This window comes from Pogoniulus pusillus, chromosome 12 (genome assembly GCF_015220805.1).
Source record: "Pogoniulus pusillus isolate bPogPus1 chromosome 12, bPogPus1.pri, whole genome shotgun sequence".
Classification (NCBI taxonomy): Eukaryota; Metazoa; Chordata; class Aves; order Piciformes; family Lybiidae; genus Pogoniulus; species Pogoniulus pusillus.
The window spans coordinates 30,953,016-30,974,555 of record NC_087275.1 but is presented as its reverse complement, the minus strand read 5'-3'; the positions used below and the strand labels follow the sequence as shown (position 1 = coordinate 30,974,555).

General features: G+C 53.4%; 1 protein-coding gene across 1 annotated transcript in view; it reads left to right on the top strand.

Moving 5' to 3' along the window:
• Positions 1-21,540, top strand: part of PHEX (phosphate regulating endopeptidase X-linked) — an 89,907-nt gene that overhangs the window by 32,027 nt on the left and 36,340 nt on the right. Inside the window, exons 8-12 of the mRNA XM_064152008.1 lie at positions 4,717-4,800; positions 5,089-5,234; positions 7,706-7,799; positions 11,478-11,606; positions 14,789-14,890. Of these exons, the coding sequence (XP_064008078.1) occupies positions 4,717-4,800; positions 5,089-5,234; positions 7,706-7,799; positions 11,478-11,606; positions 14,789-14,890 (555 nt within the window). The remainder of the gene's footprint in view (positions 1-4,716; positions 4,801-5,088; positions 5,235-7,705; positions 7,800-11,477; positions 11,607-14,788; positions 14,891-21,540) is intronic.

Genomic DNA, 21,540 nt, shown 5'->3' with positions numbered 1-21,540 from the left:
ACAGGTTGCTCAGGGTCTTGATCACCTCCAGGGAGGTTGTGGAGCACAGAAGCACCCAACGTGATCAAAGATCACGTTGGGTGCTTCTGTGCTCCACAACCTCCCTGGGCAACCTGTGCCAGTGTCTCACCATCTTCAATCCTTCCCAACAGCAAAGGTCACATTGGGTGATTCTGTGCTCCACAACCTCCCTGGGCAACCTGTGCCAGTGTCTCACCACCCTCAATCCTTCCCAACAGCAAAGATCACATTGGGTGATTCTGTGCTCCACAACCTCCCTGGGCAACCTGTGCCAGTCTCTCACCACCCTCAATCCTTCCCAACAGCAAAGATCACGTTGGGTGCTTCTGTGCTCCACAACCTCCCTGGGCAACCTGTGCCAGTGTCTCACCATCTTCAATCCTTCCCAACAGCAAAGATCACATTGGGTGCTTCTGTGCTCCACAACCTCCCTGGGCAGCCTGTGTCAGTGTCTCACCATCTTCAATCCTTCCCAACAGCAAAGATCACATTGGGTGCTTCTGTGCTCCACAACCTCCCTGGGCAGCCTGTGCCAGTGTCTCACCATCTTCAATCCTTCCCAACAGCAAAGATCACATTGGGTGATTCTGTGCTCCACAACCTCCCTGGGCAACCTGTGCCAGTCTCTCACCACCCTCAATCCTTCCCAACAGCAAAGATCACGTTGGGTGCTTCTGTGCTCCACAACCTCCCTGGGCAACCTGTGCCAGTGTCTCACCATCCTCAATCCTTCCCAACAGCAAAGATCACATTGGGTGATTCTGTGCTCCACAACCTCCCTGGGCAGCCTGTGTCAGTGTCTCACCACTTACCCTTCTTCCCAACATCCAGTTTCAATCTCCCCTCTGCCACTTTAAACCAGTTCCTCCTTGTCCTGTCATTACAACACCTTATCAGTAGTCCCTCCCCAGCTCTCCTGTAGGCAACCCTTCAGATACTAACACTTCTTCTTGTGGGGGGCTTCAACTTTCCAGGTGTCTGCTGGCAATAGAACACAGCAGAGAGGAAAGAGTATAGAAGGTGCCTGGAATGTGTGGAAGGTGACTTCCTAATGCAGCTATTGACCCAGCTAGGGAAAGTGCCTTGCTGGACCTGTTGATTGTCAACAGGCAAGGGCTTGTGGGTTGTGTGGTGGCTGGAGGCAGTCTTGGGCTATAAGGGTCATGAAATGATAGACTCACAGAATCATTCAGGTTGGGAAAGACCCTCAGGATCATCAGTCTCAACCATTAACTTTACATAGTCCACCCCTAAACCATATCCCCAAGTGCCACATCTAAACCACCTTTAAATGCATCCAGGGGTGGTGGCTCCACCACCTCTCTGGGCAGCCTGTTCCAATGCCTGACCACTCTTTCTGTGATCAGCTTTTGCCTGATGTCCAGCCTAAGCCTCCCCTGTTGCAGCTTGAGGCCATTCTGTGATTCTATCACTAATCAGCTGTGGGAAGAGACCAGCACCAACCTCTCTATCACATCCTTTCAGGCAGTTGTAGCGAGCAAGGAGCTCTGCTTTCAGCCTCCTTTTGATTCTGGGAGAAGTAAGAAGTGGGGGAGCACTGGCACTGACACCTTGCACTTCCAGAGGGCAGGCTTTGACCTGTTTTAGGAGCCTGATTGGCAGGGCCCCTTGGGAGGCTGCCCTGAAGGGCAGTCTGCAAGAAGGACACTTTGACACTGTCCCCCACAGCAAACTGCTGGCTAAGCTGTCAGCCCATGGCTTGGATGGCAACACTCTGTGCTGGGTTAGGAACTGGCTGGAGGGCTGGACCCAGAGAGTGGTGGTGAATGGTGCCACATCCAGCTGGCAGCTGTCACTAGTGGTGTCCCTCAGGGATCTGTGCTGGGCCCCATCCTCTTTAACATCTTCATAGATGATCTGGATGAGGGCATGGAGTCAGTCATCAGCAAGTTTGCAGATGACACTAAGCTGGGGGCAGATGTGGCTGGGTTGGAGGGCAGAAGGGCTCTGCAGTGGGACCTTGACCGCCTGGACAGATGGGCAGAGTCCAAGGGGATGGCATTCAATAGCTCCAAGTGCAGGGTGCTGCACTTTGGCCACAACAACCCCATGCAGAGATACAGGCTGGGGTCGGAGTGGCTGAGAGCAGCCAGACAGAGAGGGATCTGGGGGTGCTGATTGATACCTGCCTGAACATGAGCCAGCAGTGTGCCCAGGTGGCCAAGAGAGCCAGTGGCATCCTGGCCTGCATCAGGAATGGTGTGGTCAGCAGGAGCAGGGAGGTCATTCTGCCCCTGTACTCTGCACTGGTTAGACCACACCTTGAGTGCTGTGTTCAGTTCTGGGCCCCCCAGTTTAGGAGGGACATTGAGATGCTTGAGCGTGCCCAGAGAAGGGCAACGAGGCTGGGGAGAGGCCTTGAGCACAGCCCTACGAGGAGAGGCTGAGGGAGCTGGGATTGGTTAGCCTGGAGAAGAGGAGGCTCAGGGGTGACCTTATTGCTGTCTGCAACTACCTGAGGGGAGGTTGTGGCCAGGAGGAGGTTGCTCTCTTCTCTCAGGTGGCCAGCACCAGAACGAGAGGACACAGCCTCAGGCTGTGCCAGGGGAGATTTAGGCTGGAGGTGAGGAGAAAGTTCTTCCCTGAGAGAGTCATTGGACACTGGAATGGGCTGCCCGGGGAGGTGGTGGAGTCGCCGTCCCTGGAGCTGTTCAAGGCAGGACTGGACGTGGCACTTGGTGCCATGGTCTGGCCTTGAGCTCTGTGGTAAAGGGTTGGACTTGATGATCTGTGAGGTCTCTTCCAACCCTGATGATACTGTGATACTGTGAAGGAGCAGGAGTAGGAGCAGGAGCAGGCTGTCCCTATGTAGCAAAGGATGAGGCAAGGAGGGAGCAAAGGGCTTCAAGAATAAAGCTCTGTCAGATAAATGACATTTACAGAAAGGCAGAAGAAAAGAATGTATTGTGTTTGGTTTTTTTTCCCTTCTGGATGAGTTGAGCAATAGTAAAACCACAGACACTTAACTGGAGAGTGGTGGGTGGAGAGCTGCCAGCTGTCTGCTCAGCCTGGCGTCTGTCTGTCCTCTGTAAGCTTCACAGAGTATGGGATTTACCTCAAGAGTGGGGCTGGAACTGCCAGAGGGAATTGTTGTTTCTCTTGAACACTCACAACCACTCGAAATGAGAACACTCAAAAGTCTTTGAACACTCAGAATCTTTTACTTGGCTTCATTGCCTACTATGTACCTAGTTCAGGCTGGGCCTTTTTAAACCATATCATTTGATGCTGGCTTCTACCTAGGGAAGGTAGAAGAAGGCTTCTACCTTAGTGAGCGAGCTCAGGAGGTGTGGGATGGAAGAGCAGGCAGTGAGGTGGATTGGGAACTGGTTACAAGATAAGAGTTCAGTGAACAGTGATCAGTGATGCTGGGTCCAGCTGGAGAGCTGTAACCAGTGGAGTCCCCCAGGGATCAGTGCTGGGGCCAGTCCTGTTCAGCATCTTCATCAGTGACATTGATGAGGGGACAGACAGACAGACTGAGTCTGCTCATCAAGTTTGCTGCTGACACCAAGCTGGGAGGCTTGGCTGATAGAGCTGCAGGCTGTGCTGCCATCCAGAGAGACCTGGGCAGGCAGAGCTGGGCACAGAGGAGCCAGATGAGGTTCAGCAAGGACAAGTGCAGAGCCCTGCACCTGGGGAGGAGCAGTAAACTGCAGCAGTACAGGCTGGGAGGTGACTGCTGGAGAGCAGCCGTGTGGAGAGGGACCTGGCACTGCTGGTGGGAAGCAAGTTTTGCATGGCACAGCATTGGCCAAGAAGGCCAATGGGATCCTGGGGTGTATTAAGAGGAGTGTGTCCAGCAGATCAAGGGAGCTTCTCCTGCCCCTCTACTCTGCTCTGCTGAGACCTTATCTTGAATACTGCCTTCAGTTTAGGGTTCCCCAGTTGAAGAGAGACAAGGATCTCCTCTGCTGCAGGCTGCACCCCCCCAGCTCCCTCAGCCTCTCCTCACAGGGCTGTGCTCCAGGCCCCTCCCCAGCCTTGCTGCCCTGCTCCAAACACCTTCCAGCACCTCAGCATCTCTCTGCAATGGAGGAGCCCAGAACTGGATACAGCACTCCAGGGGTGGCCTGAGCAGTGCTGAGCACAGGGGCACAAGAACCTCCTTTGTCCTGCTGCCCACATTGCTCCTCAGCCAGCCCAGGATGCCATTGGCTCTGCTGCCCACCTGGGCACACTGCTGCCTCCTCTGCAGCTCCTCTCTCCCACCACCCCCAGCTCCCTCTCTGCCTGCCTGCTCTCAGCCACTCTGGCCCCAGCCCCAAGTGCTGCTTGGGGTTGTTGTGGCCAAAGTGCAGAACCCTGCCCTTGGCCTTGTTCAGTCTCATCCCCTTGGCCTCTACCCACCCATCCAGCCTGGCCAGGTCCCTCTGCAGGGCTCTCCTACCCTCCAACAGCTCCACAGCTGCTCCTAGCTTGGTGTCCTCTGCAACCTTACTGCTGCTGGACTCAATCCCCTGCTCCAGATCATCAATAAAGATATTGAACAGGACTGTGCCCAGCACTGATCCCTGGGGCACAGCACTGGTGCCAGCTGCCAACTGGATGTGGCACCATTCGCCATCACTCTCTGAGCCTGGCCCTCCAGCCTGTTCTTGACCCATATCTGAGTAAGGTACAAGATGATTGCTGTTTGGATGATTCTGGTGTCTGTTTTCCCCCTCTCCCCAGATCATGATTCCATACGAGAACCGAACAAGCGAGCTGATGTACAACAAAATGAACATCTCGGAGCTCAGTGCCCTGATTCCACAGGTTGGTTGGGGAAGAATGGGGGAAATGGATTCTTTGTCATCAATGGATTCTGTGTAATTAGCACTGCTTTTAGTGCACAGAGCAGCATGCTGAAGGAGTGTTCACCAGGAACTGTGTGCCCTCCATCACAACATAGCTTCTCTAAAGGCAGCTTCGTCTTAGAACAGGTTTTCAGACCCCGTTAATGGCAGAGCTGCTGTGCTTCCCCTAAGCCTCAAAGAAGCAGTTGGTTCATAGCTCATCTCTCTTTGTCATCTGCTTTCACCAGCCTCCTCTTTCTCGTTGCAGTTTGACTGGCTGGGCTACATCAAGAAGGTGATTGACACCAAACTCTACCCAGAGCTGAAGGATCTAGGTCCTTCGGAGGACGTGATCGTCCGCGTGCCGCAGTACTTCAAAGACTTGTTCAGGATCCTGGAAGGGGAAAGGAAAAAGTAAGGCTCCTCTGATGGTTTCACATAGGCTTGTGAGGGAACATCACCAAGCTAGGAGCAGGTGTTGATCTGTTGGAAGGTAGGAGAGCCCTGCAGAGGGACCTGGCCAGGCTGGATGGGTGGGCAGAGGCCAATGGGATGAGATTTAACAAGGCCAAGGGCAGGGTTCTGCACTTTGGCCACAATAACCCCAAGCAGTGCTATAGGCTGGGGACAGAGTGGCTGAGAGCAGCCAGGAGGAAAGGGACCTGGGGGTACTGATAGATAGTAAGCTGAAGATGAGCCAGCAGTGTGCCCAGGTGGCCAAGAGAGCCAATGGCATCCTGGCCTGCATCAGGAACAGTGTGGCCAGCAGGACAAGGGAGGTTATTCTGCCCCTCTACTCGGCACTGGTCAGGCCACCCCTGGAGTGCTGTGTCCAGTTCTGGGCCCCTCAATTCAAGAAGGATGTTGAGGTGCTGGAAGGTGTCCAGAGAAGGGCAAGGAAGCTGGTGAGGGGCCTGGAGCACAAATCCTATGAGGAGAGGTTGAGGGAGCTGGGCCTGTTTAGCCTGGAGAAGAGGAGGCTCAGGGGGGATCTTATTACTGTCTACAACTACCTGAAGGGACATTGTAGCCAGGTGGGGGGTGGCCTCTTCTGCCAGGTAACCAGCAACAGAACAAGGGGACACAGTCTCAAGTTGTGCCAGGGTAGGTATAGGCTGGAGGTTAGGAAGAAGTTCTTCACAGAGAGAGTGATTGGCATTGGAATGGGCTGCCCAGGGAGGTGGTGGAGGCACTGTCCCTGGGGGTCTTCAAGCAAAGCCTGGCTGGGGCACTTAGTGCCATGGTCTGGTTGATTGGATAGGGCTGGGTGCTAGGTTGGACTGGCTGAGCTTGGAGCTCTCTTCCAACCTGGTTGATTCTATGATTCTATGATCAAGTCCTAGGCATTTCCTGAGGTTTTCAAGCTGCTTACAGATTATTCTTGGAATGAAGTCTCTAGGGAAAAGTCTGTTTAGTTTTGTCTGGGCGAGGAGATGAATGTTAGCTTGTGTGCAGCAGGACAGCTGCAGCACCTTGCTTGTTCTAAATGGAAAGCAGGTTGCAGTAAAGCTGCTCCTTAAAATCACAGAATCAAGCAGGTTGGAAGAGAGCTCCAAGCTCATCCAGCCCAACCTAGCACCCAGCCCTGCCCAACCAACCAGACCATGGCACTAAGTACCCCAGCCAGGCTTGGCTGCAACACCTCCAGCCACAGCCACTCCACCACCTCCCTGGGCAGCCCATTCCAGTGCCAATCACTCTCTCTGACAACAACTTCCTCCTAACATCCAGCCTAGACCTGCCCTGGCACAGCTTGAGACTGAAATGAAAACTGCCTCTTGAAAACAGACATTGCCTAAAAAAATGACATCCTAGGAGAGGGACTCCTTATATCTTTTGCCATTGGAATGGGCTGCCCAGGGAGGTGGTGGAGTCACCATCCCTGGGAGGTGTTCAAGAAAAGCCTGGATGAGGCACTTGGTGCCATGGTCTGGTTGACTGGACAGGGCTGGGTGCTAGGTTGGGCTGGATGAGCTTGGAGCTCTTTTCCAACCCGCTTGATTCTGTGGTTCTATGAAATGGTCCCCTAGAAGATGGTTATCATGCTGCAATTACCCATTAATTGGCTGCCATCACACAGAACCTGCTCTGTAGTAGGGGATTTCTCCTATGTAGTAAGAGATCTCCTGTGAGGACAGGCTGTGAGAGCTGGGGCTCTGCAGCCTGGAGAAGAGAAGGCTTGGAGAAGACCTTGGAGTGGCCTTGCAGTATCTGAAGGCTACAGGAGGGCTGGGGAGGGACTATTGACAAGGTCTAGTAATGAGAGGAGGAGGATGAATGGGTTTAAAGTGGCAGAGGGGAGATTGAAACTGGATGTTAGGAAGAAGTTGTTTGCAGTGAGGGTGGTGAGACACTGGCACAGGTTACCCAGGGAGGTTGTGGAGCACAGAATCACCCAACGTGATCTTTGCTGTTAGGAAGATCTGAGGGTGGTGAGAGCCTGGCACAGGTTGCCCAGGGAGGTTGTGGAGCACAGAATCACCCAATGTGATCTTTGCTGTTAGGAAGATCTGAGGGTGGTGAGAGCCTGGCACAGGTTGCCCAGGGAGGTTGTGGAGCACAGAATCACCCAACGTGATCAAAGATCACGTTGGGTGATTCTGTGCTCCACAACCTCCCTGCAGGAGTTCAAGGGCAGGCTGGATGAGACCTTGACCAACCTATTTTAGTGAGAGGTGTCCCTGTCTATGTCAGGAGATTGGAACTGGCTGAGCTTTGATCTCCCTTCCAACCTAAACCCTTCTGTGACTGATCCATTTGCTCCCCACTGGTTCATTTCCAGCGCTCAGTGAAAGCCTTGCAGAGAGACTGACACAAGCGCTTCGTGGCTCAGCATTTAGATGTCTGATTACTGATTCAAGCCCCAAACCTCTCTGCTTTCACAGGACTCTTGCTAACTACCTGGTGTGGAGGATGGTTTATTCCAGGCTGTTTAACCTCAGCAGACGTTTTCAGTATCGCTGGCTTGAGTTTGCTCGGGTAAGTCAGAGATTCTTACGGCGCCTACCCAGGAGAGTTTGCTGCTGTTGGGTGTCCTGCTAAGGGAATAGGTGTGCTGGGACCTCTGCAAAGCATGGCAGGTTGGTCAGAGCTGGAAATGGGGAGATTCAGACTGGGTGTTAGGAAGAAGTTCTTCAGCGTGAGGGTGGGGAGAGCTTGGAAGGGATTGTCCAGGGAGGTGGTGGAAGGCTCTGCCCTGGAGGTGTTTTAAGGTCAGGCTGGATGAGGCTCTGGACAGCCTGATCTAGTGTGAGGTGTCCCTGCCCATGGCAGGGGGGTTGGAACTGGCTGATCCTCGTGGTCCCTTCCAACCCTGATTGATTCTGTGATTGTGTGTCAGGTCACACTTTGAGTGCTGTGTCCAGTTGTGGGCTTCTCAATGCTAGAGAGCTGTTGAGGTGCTGGAAGGTGTTTGGAGCAGGGCAGGGGAGGGGCCTGGAGCAGAGCCCTGTGAGGAGAGGCTGAGGGAGCTGGGAGTGTGCAGCCTGCAGCAGAGGAGGCTCAGGGCAGAGCTCATTGCTGCCTGCAGCTGCCTGCAGGGAGGCTGTAGCCAGGTGGGGTTGGGCTCTGCTGCCAGGCAGCCAGCAGCAGAAGAAGGGGACAGAGGCTGAAGCTGTGCCAGGGGAGGTCTAGGCTGGATGTTGTTAGGAAGTTGTTGTCAGAGAGAGTGATTGGCACTGGAATGGGCTGCCCAGGGAGGTGGTGGAGTGGCTGTGGCTGGAGGTGTTGCAGCCAAGCCTGGCTGGGGCACTTAGTGCCATGGTCTGGTTGGTTGGGCAGGGCTGGGTGCTAGGTTGGGCTGGGTGAACTTGGAGCTCTCTACCAACCTGTGCCAGTGTCTCACCACCCTCATGCTGAAGAGCTTCTTCCTTATGTCTAATCTCAATCTGTCCTCCTCTAGCTTGGATCCATTTCCCCCAGTCCTGTCGCTATCTGGCAGTCTGAAAAGTCCCTCCCTGGGTTTCTCAAGATACTGAGAGGCCACAACAAGTTCCCCTTGTAGCCTTCTCCTCTCCAGCCTCACCAGCAGCAACAGCAGCACAGGATTTTATCTTCCTCCAGGTTTTCCTTTCCTGTTGGTGGCTTTTCCACCTTGGAACTCTTGGCATCAGGGCACTTAAACTCTTTGCAATGAGAGGAGAAAAAGACCATGGGGAAACTTCCCAAAGTGTTAGGTTAAGAAACAGGGCAAAGCTGCTGAGTCTGGAGAAAGTGCTTTGATAGCCACATCAGCAACAATCAGCAGCTCCTCTGCAGTGGCCCTTTTTGAGCCTGAGAGTATGTGCAGATCAGTTAATTGTGTTGTGGAGCTCTGAATTGCTTGGCAGGGCTTGAAACCTGCTATTTATAGTCCCTGTTACTACCTGGAGTACTGTATTTGCCAGTGGACCATTAATAGTAGGAGGACCATTTGGAAGGAGTTCCAGTTGGCTGTTGGCAACCTAAGTGCCAGTAAAGCAGCTGTGAGGTACAATCTATTCCTCTCAGCTCTGTTTTTATTGCCCTCACAGCCTGTGCTGCCTTCCTGTCCTCCTCACAGCCAAACCTGCCTCCAAATCATGGTAATTATGAGGTTGTAATAGTAATAAGGGTTTAGGAAGGGCAGGTCCTGCCTGACCAATCTGAGCTCCTTTTCTGATCAGGTTCCCTGCCTGGTGAGTGGGGCAGGCTGTGGATGGAGTCTGCCTGGACTGCAGCAAAGCCTTTGACAGCATCTGCCACAACAAGCTCCTGGCAAGGCTGGCAGCTCCTGGCTTGGACAGATTCACTGTGATATGGGTCAAGAACTGGCTGGAGAGCTGAGCCCAGACACCAGTGCTGTGCCCCAGGGATCAGTGCTGGACACAGTCTTGTTCAATAACTTCATTGATGATCTGGAGCAGGGGATTGAGTCCAGCAGCAGTAAGGTTGCAGATGACACCAAGCTAGGAGCAGCTGTGGAGCTGTTGGAGGGTAGGAGAGCCCTGCAGAGGGACCTGGCCAGGCTGCATGGGTGGGCAGAGGCCAAGGGGATGAGACTGAACAAGGCCAAGGGCAGGGTTCTGCACTTTGGCCACAACAACCCCAAGCAGCACTTGGGGCTGGGGCCAGAGTGGCTGAGAGCAGGCAGGCAGAGAGGGAGCTGGGGGTGGTGGGAGAGAGGAGCTGCAGAGGAGGCAGCAGTGTGCCCAGGTGGGCAGCAGAGCCAATGGCATCCTGGGCTGGCTCAGGAGCAGTGTGGGCAGCAGGACAAGGGAGGTTCTTGTGCCCACCCCTGTGCTCAGCACTGCTCAGGCCACCCCTGGAGTGCTGTGTCCAGCTCTGGGCTCCTCCATTGCAGAGAGCTGCTGAGGTGCGGGAAGGTGTTTGGAGCAGGGCAGCAAGGCTGGGGAGGGGCCTGGAGCACAGCCCTGTGAGGAGAGGCTGAGGGAGCTGGGGGGGTGCAGCCTGCAGCAGAGGAGGCTCAGGGCAGAGCTCATTGCTGCCTGCAGCTGCCTGCAGGGAGGCTGTAGCCAGGTGGGGTTGGGCTCTGCTGCCAGGCAGCCAGCAGCAGAAGAAGGGGACACAGCCTCAAGCTGTTGCAGGGCAGGTCTAGGCTGGATGTTGTTAGGAAGTTGTTGTCAGAGAGAGTGATTGGCACTGGAATGGGCTGCCCAGGGAGGTGGTGGAGTGGCTGTGGCTGGAGGTGTTGCAGCCAAGCCTGGCTGGGGCACTGAGTGCCATGGTCTGGTTAGTTAGAAGGTGTTGGGTCATAAGTTGGATTTGATGATCTCAAAAGTCTTTTCCAACCTGATAAGTTTTGTGATTCTGTGCAAAGTAGGAAGTGAAAGAGGTGATTAAGAGGAGACTGGATGAGGCACTTAAAATCACAGAATGGAAGTGACCTCAAAACTCAGCCAGTTCCAGAGACACCTCCCACTAGAACAGATCACTCAAGGCCTCATCCAACCTAGTCTTGGAGCACCCCCAGGGAGGGAGCATCCACAACCTCCACTTAGTGCCATGGTTTAGTTAATTAGAAGGTGTAGGGTGATAGGTTGTACTCAGTGATCTCAAAGGTCTTTTCCAACCTGGTTAATTCTGTGACTCTGTCATAGAATCAGGCAGGTTGGAAGAGAGCTCCAAGCTCCCCCAGCCCAACCTAGCACCCAGCCCTGCCCAACCAACCAGACCATGGCACTAAGTGCCCCAGCCAGGCTTTGCTTTTGGTAGCTGTTTGACAGTTTTGCTTTGGATGATATTCTGTGTGAGTGCAGACTTCATAGAGTGGGCTGGGTTGGAAGAGACCTCCAAAGTTCATCTAATGGAATGGGCTGCCCGGGGAGGTGGTGGAGTCGCCGTCCCTGGGGCACTTCAAGGCAAGGTTGGACGTGGCACTTGGTGCCATGGTCTGGCCTTGAGCTCTGTGGTAAAGGGTTGGACTTGATGATCTGTGAGGTCTCTTCCAACCCTGATGATACTGTGACACTGTAATCCAACCCCTCTGCAGTCAGGAGGGACATCCTCAACCAGATCAGGCTACCCAGAGCTCTTTCAAGCCTCACTACAAACATCTCCAGGGATGTGGCCTCAACCACCTCCCTGGGCAACCTGTTCCAGTGTTCCTCTACCTTCATAGTGCAGAACTTGTTCTTAAACAGCATGATGTGTTGACCTGCTACATGCATCTGCCAACAGGTGATCCATGGAACCACAACTCTGATGCCTCAGTGGGATAAATGTGTGGACCTGGTGGAAAGTGCTCTGCCCTACGCTGTGGGCAAGATGTTTGTGCATGCCCATTTCCAAGAGGACAAGAAAGAGATGGTGAGTCCCTCTGGTGCACACTGGGGTGACTGGGAGTGGGCCAAAGGCCAGGGGGGCTGATGGCCACCTGGTTAGATAGGAAGAAGAGAACAGCAACTCCTTTGTACAGTTGGTTTGGCTTTGTTTTCTCCTTTTATCACCTCTCCCCCCCCCCCCCTAATTTATGGCACAATATCTTTCTATGATCAGCAAATCCTGATTTATGGATCTCTTTTTCCCCTACCTCCTGCTTTGCCATTGATGTTTCACACTTTAGCTCCTTCTCTTCATTGATCAACAACAAAAAAAAACCCCACCCCAAACCAACACCACTTTTAGTGTCTAAATATAGAACTGTTTCTAACCCAGAGTGCCTGCAGTGTTTTCTCACAGCTATGCCTGAGCAGTTCCAGTAATAACTTTGATAGCAGGAATAGTTTGCTCCTCCTGCACCCCCTGCAGCTACAGCTGGTGCAGAAAAGCCTAAGTATCCACCAGGGCCCATCTGCAGAGCTGGAGGTTGAACTTGGCCCCCTCCAAATACAGGGAGCTGACCTCATTAGTGCACTAAGTTAATTGAGGCAGTGTTCTGCCATCAATATCTTGAAGTTAGCCTATTCCCTGGGCTGCAGTTTACTGGGAGTGTTGACTGTTTAGTCATATTTAATGCTAGATCTGTTCCACTTGGCCCATTTTGGTTCTATAAATAAACAAATCAAATTTTTTTGCCCTTTTTTTTTCCTCTTCTCCCCCTCCCTTAAAGGGTAGAGTTAAAACATGAAAAATCAAAGGAGCTTTGCTGTGCTTTGTCTGGCTCCAGGACAAATGAAGAACAGTTTCAGCTGCAAATACACATCTGATAGAGCAGAGGATGGCAGAAACATTCAGTGGGGCTTAGGGATATGGTTGGAGGTGAACCTTGTTGAGGAGGGTGGTTGGTTGAAGGTGAACCTCGTGGAGGAGGGTGGTTGGTTGGAGGTGAACCTCGTTGAGTGGGGTGGTTGGTTGAAGGTGAACCTCGTTGAGTGGGGTGGTTGGTTGGAGGTGAACCTGGTTGAGGAGGGTGGTTGGTTGGAGGTGAACCTGGTTGAGGAGGGTGGTTGGTTGGAGGTGAACCTCGTTGGGGAGGAGGGTGGTTGGTTGGAGGTGAACCTCGTTGAGTGGGGTGGTTGGTTGGAGGTGAACCTGGTTGAGGAGGGTGGTTGGTTGGAGGTGAACCTGGTTGAGGAGGGTGGTTGGTTGGAGGTGAACCTCGTTGAGTAGGGTGGTTGGTTGGAGGTGAACCTCGTTGAGTAGGGTGGTTGGTTGGAGGTGAACCTCGTTGAGTAGGGTGGTTGGTTGGAGGTGAACCTCGTTGAGTGGGGTGGTTGGTTGGAGGTGAACCTCGTTGAGGAGGGTGGTTGGTTGGAGGTGAACCTGGTTGAGGAGGGTGGTTGGTTGGACTTGGTGATCCTGAGGGGCTTTGCCAACCTGGGTGTTTGTGTGATTCTGTGACCTTCAGGATCAAAAGTCCAACTCTATACTCTACAAGGTTCACCCTAAACCATACCCCGAAGCACCACATCCAAATGATCTTTAAACACCTCCAGGGTTGGAGACTCAACCACCTCCCTGGGCAGCTCATTCCAATGCCTGACCAACTTTTTCCTAATGTCCACTCTAAATCTACCCAGTGGCAGCTGAAGTTAATGTTAGGAGTTCAGTCCCCACTTTTGATGACATTTCAGAGTCACTTAAACCTATAGAAGTTGTTGGCAGAGAGAGTGATTGGCACTGGAATGGGCTGCCCAGGGAGGTGGTGGAGTGGCTGTGGCTGGAGGTGTTGCAGCCAAGCCTGGCTGGGGCACTTAGTGCCATGGTCTGGTTGATGGGGCAGGGTTGGGTGCTAGGCTGGACTGGATGAGCTTGGAGCTCTCTTCCAACCTGCCTGATTCTGTTCTGAAAACACTGAGATCCAGTAAGCCTTCAGGAAATGATTACCTGTCATGTCTTGTGCTGTCTCAACTAGGGTTGGGTCTGTGCTGCAGGACTCACAGGATGTTAGGGCAAGAGGGAGGGGAAAAACTCTTCCCAGTTGTGCCCTGGGATAGGACAAGGAGCAATGGATATAAACTACACCACAGGAAGGTCCAGCTCAACTTATGTACTGTAAGGGACACAGAGCCCTGGCACAGGCTGCCCAGAGAGTTTGTGCAGTCTCCTTCTCTGGAGTCTTTCCAGCCCTGTCTGGATGTGTTCCTGTGTGACCTGTGCCAGATTGTCTGGTCCTGCTCTGGCAAGGGGTTGGACTGGATGATCTCTGGAGGTCTGAAGAGTTGCCTGAGGACTGGAGGAAGGATGCTCAGAGGGCTACAGCAGCTCTGCTATGAGGCCAGGCTACAAGAATTTGGGCTCTGCAGCCTGGAGAAGAGAAGGCTTCAAGTAGACCTTAAGAGTATCTGAAGGAGAGGGCTGGAGAGGGACTATTGACAAGGTCTTGTAATGATAGGAGGAGGAGGAATGGGTTTGAAGTGGCAGAGGGGAGATTGAAACTGGATGTTAGGAAAGGGTTCTTTGCAGTGAGGGTGGTGAGAGACTGGCACAGGTTGCCCAGGGAGGCTGTGGAGCACAGAAGTACCCAATGTGATCTTTGCTGTTAGGAAGAAGTGAGGATGGTGAGACACTGGCACAGGTTGCCCAGGGAGGTTGTGGAGCACAGAAGTACCCAATGTGATCTTTGCTGTTGGGAAGGAGTGAGGGTGGTGAGACACTGGCACAGGTTGCCCAGGGAGGTTGTGGAGCACAGAAGTACCCAATGTGATCTTTGCTGTTAGGAAGAAGTGAGGGTGGTGAGACACTGGCACAGGTTGCCCAGGGAGGTTGTGGAGCACAGAATCACCCAATGTGATCAAAGATCACATTGGGTGATTCTGTGCTCCACAACCTCCCTGGAGATGTTCAAGGCCAGGTTGGATGAGTCCTTGAGCAGTCTGTTCTAGTGGGAGGTGTCCTTGCTTATGGCAGAGGGTTGGAGCTGGATGAGCTTCAAAGTCCCTTCCAACCTCAACCATTCTCTGATTCTAAGAGCGAATAGTGCCCGATTCGGCATCACTCCTGCTCTAGCCCAATCCACTGCTCCTCTCTGCATCACTCTTTGCCTGCCATGACTCTGCCATGACTTATTTCCCTGGAGAAGGGTTGTGCTGAGTGTTTTTCTTTGGCAGATGGAGGAATTAACTGAAGGAATTCGCTGGGCCTTCATTGACATGCTGGAGAAAGAAAACGACTGGATGGACTCTGAAACCAAAAGAAAAGCCCATGAGAAGGTAACAGCTTTAAATGTGGAATGGTAAAAGTCCTGCCACAGTGCAGATTGGACTTGAGTGGTAGAGCATCTCAGGGTCTGGAACTTGGCAGTTCCAGCTGCCCATCTTTTGTGGTTGTGAAGGGATGTGTGCCGTGTTTGTTGTTGTTTCATTGCTGGAAGCTGAGCTCCCTGCTTCTCTGCTGATTTTTGTTACCTTGGCCTTCCTCACTTCTCTCCAGCTTTGCCAGCTGGACACCTGTCACCTGAGAGAATGCCAGCTAGAAAGTGCTAGCATCAGGGATGGGATTGCTGCTCCTGAGCACTTTCTGGTGGAAGAAAATACAGGAAGGAAAGTCAGAGAGTTGTGAGCAATGGGATGTACTCAGCACTGCTCAGGCCACCCCTGGAGTGCTGTGTCCAGTTCTGGGCCTCTCCATTCAAGAGAGATGCTGAGGTGCTGGAATGTGTCCAGAGAAGGGCAGCAAGGCTGGGGAAGGGCCTGGAACACAAACCCTTTGAGGAGAGGCTGAGGGAGCTGGGGGTGTGCAGCCTGCAGCAGAGGAGGCTCAGGGCAGAGCTCATTGCTGCCTGCAGCTGCCTGCAGGGAGGCTGTAGCCAGGTGGGGTTGGGCTCTGCTGCCAGGCAGCCAGCAGCAGGAGAAGGGGACAGAGGCTCAAGCTGTGGCAGGGCAGGTCTAGGCTGGATGTTGTTAGGAAGTTGTTGTCAGAGAGAGTGATTGGCACTGGAATGGGCTGCCCAGGGAGGTGGTGGAGTGGCTGTGGCTGGAGGTGTTGCAGCCAAGCCTGGCTGGGGCACTTAGTGCCATGGTCTGGTTGGTTGGGCAGGGCTGGGTGCTAGGTTGGGCTGGGGGAGCTTGGAGCTCTCTTCCAACCTGCTTGATTCTATGCTTCTATGCCAAGTTTCCCTCTCTTGGCACATTTGGAAGTTTGTGGCACTTTTCTCCCAATTTAGGCATCTCATTTAAGTTTCTGAAGTTAATGAGCTGAGTCTGGGCCAAACAATGCATGACAAACTGAATTCAGGAAGTGCAAGAACAGTAACACTACAGACTGCAGCACTGTGAAGAGCTTTAAGGGCTTTAAACTCATTCCCACTCACCTGACCACCAGCTTCACAGTCTGCTGGCATAGGAACGAGGTCAAGCTTCTCTGCAGTGTGCTCTTGTGGCCAAGAAGGCCAAAGCCATCCTGGGGTGGCTTAGAAGGGCTGTGGTTAGCAGGTTGAGAGAGGTTCTCCTCCCCCTCTACTCTGCCCTGCTGAGGCTGCATCTGGAATATTGTGTCCAGTTCTGGGCCCCTCAGGTGAAGAAGGACCTCAGGGAGCTGCTTGAGAGTGTCCAGCACAGTCTGTAAGATGCTGAAGGGAGTGGAGCATCTCTGTTGCAAGCAGAGGCTGAGGGAGCTGGGGCTCTTGGGTTAGGAGCAGAGGAGCCTGAGGGGTGACCTCTTTCATGTTAATAAAGATGTGCAAGGTGGGTGCCAAGAGGCTGGAACCAGGCTCTGCTCAGAGATGTCTAATGACAGGACAAGGGGCAAAGGGTGGAAGCTGAAGTTCCAGGAGGAAGAATTTTTTCCCTATGAGGGTGCCAGAGCCCTGGCACAGGCTGCCCAGGGGGGTTGTGGAGTCTCCCTCTCTGCAGACATTCCAAACCCAGCTGGATGTGTTCCTGTGTGAGCTGCTCTGGGTGCTCCTGCTCTGGCAGGGGGTTGGACTGGCTGAGCTTTGGAGGTCCCTCCCAGCCCCTAACATTAGTGATACTATTAAATAAGGTCCTGCTCTGGCAGGGGGTTGGACTGGCTGAGCTCTGGAGGTCCCTCCCAGCCCCTAACATTAGTGATGCTATTAAATAAGGTCCTGCTCTGGCAGGGGGTTGGACTGGCTGAGCTCTGGAGGTCCCTCCCAGCCCCTGCCATTAGTGATGCTATTAAATAAGGTCCTGCTCTGGCAGGGGGTTGGACTGGCTGAGCTTTGGAGGTGCCTTCCAGCCCCTGCCATTCTGTGATGCTGTGAGATCCTCTTCAATGTAGCCTGTCTGAGACTCTAATATGAGAGGGAGAATTACAGCTGAAACATAGAAATGTCAGAGGAAGAATTACAGGGAACTACTTGAAAGAGTGGTGAGGATAGAATCACAGCATGGTTTAGGTTGGAAGGGACAGTTCCAACCCCCTGCCACAGATAGGCAGGGACACCTCCCACTAGAACAGGTTGCTCAGGGATTCATCCAACCTGGCCCTTGAACACCTCCAGGGAGGTTGTGGAGCACAGAATCACCCAGTGTGATCTTTGATCACACTGGGTGATTCTGTGCTCCACAACCTCCTTGGGCAGCCTGTGCCAGTGTCTCACCACCCTCACTGCAAACAACTTCTTCCTAACATCCAGTTTCAGTCTCCCCTCTGCCACTTCAAACCCATTCCTCCTCATCCTCTCATTCCCAGACCTTGTCAATAGTCCCTCCCCAGCCCTCCTGTAGCCCCCTTCAGATCCTGCAAGGCCACTCCAGGGTCTCCTCCAAGCCTTCTCTTCTCCAGGCTGCACAGCCCCAACTCTCTCAGCCTGTCCTCATAGCAGAGCTGCTGCAGCCCTCTGAGCATCTTTGTGGCCTCCTCTGCACTGGCTCCAACACTTCCATGTCCTTCTTGTGCTGGGGGCTCCAGAACTGCCCCCAGGACTGCAGGTGGGGTGTGAGGAGAGCAGAGCCAAGGGGCAGAATCCCCTCCCTTGCCCTGTGCCCACACTGCTCTTGCTGCAGCCCAGCACAGGGTTGTGTCTGGGCTGCACTCACACTGCAGGCTCCTGTTGAGCTTTGCATCACCCCAGAGCCAGGATAGAGCAGGTCCTGTGGATTTCATAGAAGGTTGGAGGAGACCTCCAAGCTCAGCCAGCCCAACCTAGCACCCAGCCCTGCCCAACCAACCAGACCATGGCACTAAGTGCCCCAGCCAGGCTTGGCTGCAACACCTCCAGGCACAGCCACTCCACCACCTCCCTGGGCAGCCCATTCCAGTGCCAATCACTCTCTCTGCCAACAACTTCCTAACAACATCCAGCCTGGACCTGCCCTGCAACAGCTACAGGCTGTGTCCCCTTCTTCTGCTGCTGGCTGCCTGGCAGCAGAGCCCAACCCCACCTGGCTACAGCCTCCCTGCAGGCAGCTGCAGGCAGCAATGAGCTCTGCCCTGAGCCTCCTCTGCTGCAGGCTGCACCCCCCCAGCTCCCTCAGCCTCTCCTCACAGGGCTGTGTGCTGTAGACAGCAATCTATTCACAGCAGAGCAAGGAGCTTAGCTTGCTCTTGGAGAGGCAGTTGCAGTGTTCTGGGGGTCTTCTCAGCTTCCCTCTTCATTTCAGACCACTCCCAAACTCGAGGCAGTGCTATTGCAGAGCACAGCAGGCTGCAGAACCACAGCATCAGAACTGCTTGTGCTAATAGCTCAGCAGGCTTAAAGAGCCTTAGCTCCAAATCCTCTGGGTGATTCAGACACTGCCTCTGTGCTTTCTGCTGCCTTCCTGACCACTGCCCACCTTACCTCTCCCTTGGCTGAGGCCAGACCTGTGCCTTGCTGTCAGCCTGATGCTTTGCAATCAAAGCAACAATTGACCTCTGAAGGACTCACAAAAGGCCCTCTGGTAGAAATCGATGCTTGGATTTTGCTCCAGGCAGCCTGTCACTTCCATCTCATCACTGAAGTGCTTCTCCTTTTGTGTCTGCCCTGTTGTTTTAAGTCGCTCAGAGGGGACACTGCCAATCTGATGACCCCAAAACGTATTAGGAGGATCAAATCAAGTGGGCAGCTAGGCACAGGGAACAGCTCTCTTGCAGACCTGATTGTCTGAGAGTCACCTTTTTAGCCCTTGTGTACTTCGGAGTTAAGGTTTGATTTCTTTCCCCCCCTCTCCAACAAAACAATAGAACGAGATAACATCAAACAATTTCCTCCCAGCCTCTCTCCACTCCTCTCTTCCTCTGATGGAAAGGTGGATTTAAACCAGACCACCTGAAAGCCAAGCTTGCCAAGATAGTTTTTCCCCGGGTTGGGTGTCTTGGTCTGGCTTCTTGTGCACTTCTCACCTTGCTCTCTGGATGGAGCTCATGCTGCTTCCAAAGGAGCTCCAAGCCGGAGAGCAGCCTTAGGCTCTGTGCTGTGATGCTCTGTTTTCTGCCCTGGCCTTCCTTTTATTGCTCTCTATTTGCCTAGCATCTACGATTTGCTTAAACTCTGCCTGTTAACCTCTTGGATGTTCAATGGAGATGGTGAATGAGGAAAGAAGAATCTCCAACCAACCACAGGCAACCTCCCCCCCCCCAAAAAAAAAAGAAATCCACAAAAGGTTCCTCTCTCTTCTTACTCTTTCAGCCTCTCTCTTATGTAAGGGTCATTAAAATTTGCCTTCGGTTGAAGAATAGAGAAATTATTCAAATGAGTGCAGCCTCAAGGGTATGCCTGGCAGGAGTCTTTTGTGAGCTGCAGAAGCAGTGGCAGGACAAAAAACCTCTCTCTGGCTGCCCAGGCAGCAGGTGAGCTCTGAGCTACCTTGCAGCCTCTGGGAAGAATGGCAGCTGAGGGGGTGGGGACAGAAGAGAGCCTTTTCTGTTCAGTGTCTTTGTTGATGATCTGGAGCAGGGGATTGAGTCCAGCAGCAGTAAGGTTGCAGATGACACCAAGCTAGGAGCAGGTGTGGAGCTGTTGGAGGGTAGGAGAGCCCTGCAGAGGGACCTGGCCAGGCTGCATGGGTGGGCAGAGGCCAATGGGATGAGATTGAACAAGGCCAAGTGCAGGGTTCTGCACTTTGGCCACAACAACCCCAAGCAGCACTGCAGGCTGGGGCCAGAGTGGCTGAGAGCAGGCAGGGTGCTGGCAGAGAGGAGCTGCAGAGGAGGCAGCAGTGCCCAGGTGGCCAAGAGAGCCAATGGCATCCTGGGCTGGCTGAGGAGCAGTGTGGGCAGCAGGACAAGGGAGGTTCTTGTGCCCACCCCTGTGCTCAGCACTGCTCAGGCCACCCCTGGAGTGCTGTGTCCAGTTCTGGGCTCCTGCATTGCAGAGAGCTGCTGAGGTGCTGGAAGGTGTTTGGAGCAGGGCAGCAAGGCGGGGGAGGGGCCTGGAGCACAGCCCTGTGAGGAGAGGCTGAGGGAGCTGGGGGGGTGCAGCCTGCAGCAGAGGAGGCTCAGGGCAGAGCTCATTGCTGCCTGCAGCTGCCTGCAGGGAGGCTGTAGCCAGGTGGGGTTGGGCTCTGCTGCCAGGTAGGCAGCACCAGAAAAAGGGGATAGAGTCTCAAGCTGTGCCAGGGCAGGTCTAGGCTGGATGTTAGGAGAAAGTTCTTGCCAGTCTCCACTTGTAATGACATTTCAGAGTCTGTTGTCAGAGAGAGTGATTGGCACTGGAATGGGCTGCCCAGGGAGGTGGTGGAGTGGCTGTGGCTGGAGGTGTTGCAGCCAAGCCTGGCTGGGGCACTTAGTGCCATGGTCTGGTTGGTTGGGCAGGGCTGGGTGCTAGGTTGGGCTGGCTGAGCTTGGAGCTCTCTTCTGACCTGGCTGATTCTATGATTCTTCTGTTACCCCACAATGAAAGTACAGTCAAATGCTATGGGTAGCTGAGCTTTGTACCAGTGGGCCCCAGGGAGAAGGTAGAACCCAGAACCCACATCTGGAACTCCTTTGGTTAGGACTGGTGTGAAGAGGGCTCTCATCTTGAAAACTGTCCCTTGCTGCTGCTGCTGCTCCTCAAAGGATAACTCAGTGGAAGATCATCACTGAGATCAGAAACATCCAAGTAGGTAAAGCCCCTCAGCATCACCAAGTCCAGCAAGCAGACTTGCTGAGACCTACACCTGCATAAACCCCTGTCAGAGTCAGACTTAGTGCTCCCCCTTCAAGCCTTCCCCTTACCAGACAGAAGGAAGCTGGACCACTCCCTGCACCACTGCAAAGACTGGGGTGAGGTAGCTTGCTCCAAACTGACCTATGAAGCAAATTCTTGGTTCTGATGGCATCAAATCCAGTGAGCAAACACTGAAGCCTTCATAAGACCACAGAATCATTCAGGTTGGTAAAGCCTCTCAGCATCACCAAGCCCAGCCCATATCTCTACGAGGTGCATAGCCCCAAGCACCACAGCCAAACGACTGTGAAACACATCCAGGGTTGGTGACTCCACTCTGGGCAGCACATTCCACTAACACCATTCCACTAATGCCTAACCACTCTTGCTGTGATAAAATTCTTCCTCATGTCCAGTCTAAGCCTCCCCAGTGGCAGCTTGAGGCTGTTCCCTCTTGTTCTAGCACTAGAAAAGCCTGAATGAGGCACTTAGTGCCATGGTCTGGTTGATTGGATAGGGCTGGCTGCTAGGTTGGCCTGGATGAGCTTGGAGCTCTCTTCCAACTTGCTTGATTCTATGATTCTATTCTATTAATTACCTGTGAGATGAGACCAACCTCTCCACAAGGTCCCTTCAGGTAGCTGGAGACAGCAGTGAGGTCTGCCCTCAGCCTCCCCTGTTTCAAAGTACCCATCCCCAGCTCCTTCACTCTCTCCTCATCAGATTCATTCTCCAATGTCTCCTTTGCTTGGGCAGGAGCTATTACTTTACCAAATGCTGTCTGTCCTTCCTAAAATGCACTTTGACTTCAGGAGCTTGCAGAAGAGA